The 6,595-nt window shown below is 35.3% G+C and overlaps 1 protein-coding gene across 1 annotated transcript; it reads right to left on the bottom strand.

Annotated features, from left to right (window-relative positions):
• Positions 1–4,014: 4,014 nt before the first annotated feature.
• Positions 4,015–6,382, bottom strand: LOC107802604 (uncharacterized). The gene is made up of 5 exons (XM_016626137.2): positions 6,145–6,382; positions 5,948–6,026; positions 5,167–5,687; positions 4,704–4,974; positions 4,015–4,268 (listed from the first exon to the last, which is right to left on the bottom strand). The coding sequence occupies exons 1-5, from the start codon at positions 6,148–6,150 to the stop codon at positions 4,249–4,251; spliced, it is 897 nt and encodes a 298-aa protein (XP_016481623.1). The 5' UTR covers positions 6,151–6,382; the 3' UTR covers positions 4,015–4,248.
• Positions 6,383–6,595: the final 213 nt, after the last annotated feature.

The raw sequence follows: 6,595 nt of genomic DNA, 5'->3' as shown, positions 1-6,595 counted from the left end.
CATTGTCTTACCAGGGACTTTCTCATTTAACTATATAATAAGTAAAAGTTTGGTAATACGACAAAGGATATTTTTGTAATATTGTTGTTACTTATGTGCATTTTGTTATTCAGATACAGTCATTTGAGATGACACGTGCTTCAATATTTTATTGTGTGAGATAACTTGCTTGACTGTCTGTCTTTGAGAAAGTTCACTCCCTTCATTGCACTGATTTTCTTTGTTCTATATCTATTTATTGACAAAAGATTTTCCATGTCTCCCTCAAGCTCTCTCCATCAGAATCAATGAAGGCTAAAAATATAAAAAGACGAACCCACTACAGAAAGAGAAAACACAAAATAGCTTAAGAAGAAGCATTGCGAGAGAGAATGATAGAGAAAGAGGGAGAGAGAGAGTGAATAATAATGAAAATGAAAATAAGAAAGGACTAACATGCTTACAAAATTCACAAAAGCCAATTTGTGAAGACTGACATGGTTTTATATATATATATATATCTGACAAAAACCAATTTGTGAAGACTGACGTGGGTCTGTCCACATATTAGTGGAACCATCAAATGACACGTCAAATTTAATACCAAATGAGCAACATGTAAGTTAGGTTTTTATGTACGTTGTAATGACAAAAATGCCCTTTGTCGTACCAGGGCTTTCTCTTATTATATAGTATTTAACTATATAATAAGTGAAAGTTTGGTGGTACAACAAAGCGTATTTTTGTAATGTTGTTGTTACTTATGGGCATGTTGTTATTTAGATACAATCATTTTGAGATGACACGTGCTTCAATGTTTTGTTGTGTGAGACAGATTGCTTGACCTTCTGTCTTTGAGAAAGTTCACTTCCTTCATTGCACTGATTTTCTTTGTTCCATATCCATTTCTTGACAAAAGATTTTTCATGTCTTCCCCAAGCTCTCTCCACCAGAATGTATTGGAGGCTAAAAATAGAGAAAGACGAATCCACTATAAAAAGAGAAAACATAGAATAGCTGAAGAAGAAGCACTGCGAGAGACAAAGATAGAGAGTGAAAGGGAGAGGGAGAGTGAATAATAATGAAAATGAAAATAAGAAAGGACTAACATGCTTACAAAATTTATAAAAGCCAACTTGTGAAGACTGGCGTGGATCTGTCCATATATCAGTGGAACCATTAAATGACATGTCAAATTTAATACCAAATGAGCAATATGTAAGTTAGTTTTTTCTTACCTATGTTGCAAACGACGGAAATGCCCTTCATTGTACCAGATGCTTTCTCGTATTATATAGTATTTAACTATATAATAAGTGAAAGTTTGGTGGTACAACGAAGCGTATTTTTGTAATATTGTTGTTACTTATGGCATTTTGTTATTCATATACAGTCATTTTTGGATGACACGTGTTTCAATGTTTGTTGTGTGAGACAACTTGCTTGACTGTCTGTCTTTGAAAAAGTTCACTTCCTTCATTGCACTGATTTTCTTTGTTCCATATTCATTTTCTGACAAAAAATTTTCCATGTCTCCCCCGAGCTCTCTCTACCAGAATGCAATGGAGGCTTAAAACATAGAAAGACAAACCTACTATAGAAATAAAATAAAGAATAGCTTAAGAAGAAGCACCGCGAGAGAGAATGATAGGGGGGGGGGGGAAGAGAGTGAATAATAATGAAAATAAAAATAAGAAATGACTAACATGCTTACAAAATTCACAAAAACCAATTTGTGAAGACTGACGTGGGTCTGTCCACATATTAGTGGAACCATCAAATGACACGTCAAATTTAATACCAAATGAGCAACATGTAAGTTAGGTTTTTATGTACGTTGTAATGACAAAAATGCCCTTTGTCATACCAGGGACTTTCTCTTATTATATAGTATTTCACTATATAATAAGTTGAAGTTTGGTGGTACGACGAAGAGTATTTTTGTAACGACCCGATCGATCATTTTGAGAAGTAGTGTTCCGTTTAGCGGCTTAAGGTCTTGAGAAACTTTATATTATGTGTTATGACTTGCATGTGCGGTCGAGTTCTGGTTTCGGATGATTCGGGATCAATTTGAATAATGATTCTTGTTTTAGAAGCTTAAGCGCTAAGAGTTGACTGAAGTTTCACTTTTATGTAAACATCTCTGGAATGGAGTTTTGATGGTTCCAATAACTTCGTATGGTGATTTTGGACTTAGGCGTGCATCCGAATTTGAATTTGGAGGTCCGTAAAATAATTTGAAGCATTTTGGCATAAAATTGAAAAGTTTAAGTTTTGGAAGGTGGAGAGGTTTGACCGAGGGTTGACTTTGTTGATATCGGGTTTGAATTTCAATTTCAGGAGTTGGTATAGCTCCGTTGTATCATTTGGGACTTGCATGCAAAATTTGTTCATTCCGAGTTGATTTGATATGATTCAGCGCGAGTTGTAGAAGTTAAAAGTTCATTAAGTTCGATTTGAGGTTTGATTCGTAATTTTGATATTATTTGATGTAATTTGAGGCCTCTAGTAGGTCCGTGTTGTATTACGGGACTTGTTGGTATGTTCATAAGACGTCCCAAGTAGCTTGAGTGAGTTTCGGATAGGTTTAGGTTGTGTTGCGCTTGTTTTTTGATGCTTCGACATCGTTTCTTCAAGATAAATGGTATCACATTAAGCATATGAGCTCCAAATTCAGTTTTATTGAACCATTAGATCTATATCGTAATTATGGAGCCATAACAAAAATAATCGTCGAATTCGGACATCGTATGAGAGAGTTATATGCTCATTTCCATGTCGGGAGACTGTTAATTTCTGGTGTGGTCGTAGTTCCGAACATTTTTATCGCATTGTGATGTCCAGTTTGCAATTGAGAACTTTTTGTCGCAATTGCGACATTTTTCAGCCCTGTTCTTGTTCGCAGTTGCGAAGGCTTCTTCGCTTTTGCGAGGGTTCGCAATTATGACTCCTGGATCGCACATGCGACATCTGCAACTTGTTTTAAGCTGTGTAATTCGGATTTTTACTTCATTTTGTAATATTTTTGAACCCTAGGTCCGAGAGTGGACAATTTTGAGAGAGGGATTTTATCTACAATTATTGGGCAAGTGCCCTTGTTCAATTTCTATATATACTTCATGATTTTATTTGAGTTTCAACATCAAAATGGTGAGAATTAAAGTGAAAAATTGAAAAATTAGTAAAACTTTTCAAAAATGAATAATGAGGATTTGGAGGGAGATTTGTTATCGGAAATTGATAATTTTGGCGAGTCATTCAAAGTGAATACTAATGATTCATTACTGGGAAACCCAAAGACGGGGAGGCATAGGTGGCCTCATTGGAAACCGTTGGGGTGACTGGATCATCGGCTTTATGGAGGGAATACTTTATGCTACTAAAAACCAGGCAGAACTAATGGCTCTCAGTAGGGACTAAAAATTACAGCACAACAAAATCTTACATCATTGAAAATTGCAACAGATTCAACAAAGGTAGTTAATATGTTGTGTAAGGGAAGCTTAACTTATGAACCTATTGTTTATGAATGCATGCAACTGATTTGTTAGCTGTGATATTGAAGATCAAGTACACCTTTAGTGAGCAGAATAGAGTAGCCGATGCATTGGCAAAGGAGGGAAAAAAGAAAAAACTTTTTGGGAATCCAGTCATTTTAGCAGTTCTTTCAATGTTTGTTTCAATAGCATTTCTTTTGAAAGACAAACTTCAAAAGAACATTTCAAACGCTATAAATACCTGGGGCAATAAATGCCTCAACATCTGTAATTTCGCCATATATATATATATATATACAGGTTTTTGCAAAAATCCCATCAAAATCTTTTTTGTGCGTTCTAAACTCAATTTTTGCAAAAACTTATACTTTACGCTATCTTAGAAACGAGATGCAGAATATTGGGGCTGGATTTTTCTCAAATCTTTCATGATGACTGCATATGAGTGATGGTTTAACTATCTAACGACCATTTAATTGTACTTCTAAAGTTTTTAGTTAGTAAATCCCTCTTCAAATAAATGCTTCTAATGTATCATAATTCCATTTCTTTTATAAATTGGAATTGGAATATTAAAGAGTAGAACATTGGTTAGAAGATCAATAGAAAATTAAATCTAAACTTCACATCATTGATTTAAAGTTACATTAATCCGCCCTCCAAAATTCGTAGTCATTACATCCGATAGGATCAAATCTCTACTCATCAATTACTGAACAGGCCATAAACGTGCACTTAGTGATGATATGACTCCTTCGGATCCTAGTCTTCATAGCTCTAGCACTACAACTGTTAAAAGAAGAAACAAGAGTCAATCAGATTGATGGATTTATGGAAGCACAAATAATTAAAAAGACAAATTTAATAGTATAGAAAGTATTACACAGTAATTAAGGTAAATTTCTAGTGATATACAATAATTGGCGACACGCTAAAAATGATAACTAACCAACTATTACAGGTTAAACCATAGTAATAGTGCAAAAAGTTCATGCATTGTCGGTATGCATACATATACACAGAGGTGGACCTATATTTGGAGTAGAGGGGTCACCAAACCCTGTATGTGTGTATGTTGAAACGGGCCATATATTTTATTTAAAACCCTTAAGATCAAAAGTCAGATGATTGAGCTCATCGGCCCTGCCCACTTTCAAATCCACCTCTGCATATACAATAACTTAAGTCTAATTAAAAGCAACTATAAGGGTTAAGGAACCTTACATTCAGAATCTGAGGTGATCCAGTTCAATTTTCCAGCAGCAGGGCACTGATCTATGTGGAGAGGAGTTGATTTTACAGAAGGAAAATTGATATTGAAGGACTGGTCATTCTTGGTTAAGGAAGCCGGCATTGAAATGGCAGAGTAAGCAGAGGAAGTTGTGGAGCAACTTTCAACTTCCCATCTGAAGCTGATTTTGGGGGATTCATTACTCATTTGATCATCATCTGGTACTGCCTTCAATGCTGCCCTATTGCGAAAGTTGTTGAATACCTGGAAAATGAGGCAGGACACGTAACATATATGTTACAACAAATGAAAATATATCGATAATTTAAAAAGCTTTACACTATCAGTGTATATAAATCTCGTTCATTTATGTATGGATAAATGTTTTGTTGAGTCATGGAAGAAATTTTTCATAGGGTAAAGTTCTTAAAAAATAAAAAGGAAATAAATGTTCACCTTTCTGCCTATGTATTGACGGCCCTTGTCAGATTTGGCAGCAACAGCCCATCTTAGTAGCTCTTTCATCTTAGAGATGGTCTTAGCTTTATCTCCCTTAGCTTTTTCGTCTTTCTTTTCTCCATTAGAGCGTCGCGCTTTATCCTTTGTTGAGGACGACGATGATGATGACGACGACGACGACGACGACGATGATGATGATGGCGGTGCAGAATCAGTGATGGGCAAAACTTGCGTATGTCCTACTGAATCTGCAGCCTTGTGAGAGATGCTTAATCCTCGTGTAAGACTTTTGTTTTTCATGTTAATGCAATATTCAAAATGTTGCCTTCTAGGATTACTTTCTACCCTCCTTAGATGAATTGTGCTATAAAAATACTCCTGACTAATGTCCTTATTCCTGCATAATGCTTTGAATATATTGAAGGTCTTGCTTCTTGATCTACTGTTATCACCTCTTCTTCTAGTGCTCCCCCGACAGATCCCAAACAAAACAATGTCTTTTGATTTCACCTTCTGATCTAAAAACCAAAAAAAATAAGCAAGATTTTTAACTTCTATACACCGACAATATATTAAAATTTTACACTATCAGATCATTCAAAAGATGATTACACGTAATGTCAAAACAATAAATAACGCAAGTAACCACTATAGCAGGCTAAACTGTGGTCATATTGTAAAAATTTCATTACACTATGAGTGAATAAAAGTTAAATCCATAAGGAAACTCACAAAAATAGAAGAAAATGAAAGGGATTAGAGGGTCTTTTTCACTTACTATTTGCAGTTTCTTTCTTGCTTATAGGAGGGCTAGAGGTAGTAGTCTCATTTGCAGTCTTGAATAGCCTTTGAAAGACCTGTTAAATAAACGTGTATATATAAATGAACAAAGTCAGCATAATGGGTTGCTTCCAAGATTGAAGTGAACGTGACAAATTGGATAATCTGATGAGGAAAATTAGAAAGCTAGCTCACCTGCATGTTAGGGTTGGAAATATTTTAAAAGAGAGTGAGACAAGATTTCTGGTCAAATGGACACCGCAGCAGAAATCTATCTGTGCTGTCTGTAATATACCAAAGATTCTGTCTTTTGTTATATTACAAACTTATGTGGCCTTTTTGAAGGAAGATACAGACAAGAATGTGGTTAATAAGACTAGAGCAGAATCTAAGCAGGTGATGAGACAACCAGGCAATGAGATGGGAGGGTAGTTGCGTTTTGAATATTTTTAGGGCAATAAGAGTTTATATTTATACATTATATAACTGGACTGATCATGTGGTGGTTACTAAGTAGATCTTGAAAGTAATTACGAGAATGTCAATTAGAGGTTAGATGATTTTGAGCACTGGTGGCAACATTTTTCACCATACAAATGTAGGGTTACTGTTACATTATGTCCTCCCATATGTGGGCCGTTTTGGG

Source organism: Nicotiana tabacum, chromosome 22, assembly GCF_000715075.1.
Source record: "Nicotiana tabacum cultivar K326 chromosome 22, ASM71507v2, whole genome shotgun sequence".
NCBI lineage: Eukaryota > Viridiplantae > Streptophyta > Magnoliopsida > Solanales > Solanaceae > Nicotiana > Nicotiana tabacum.
This window is presented reverse-complemented; position numbering and strand designations above follow the sequence as displayed.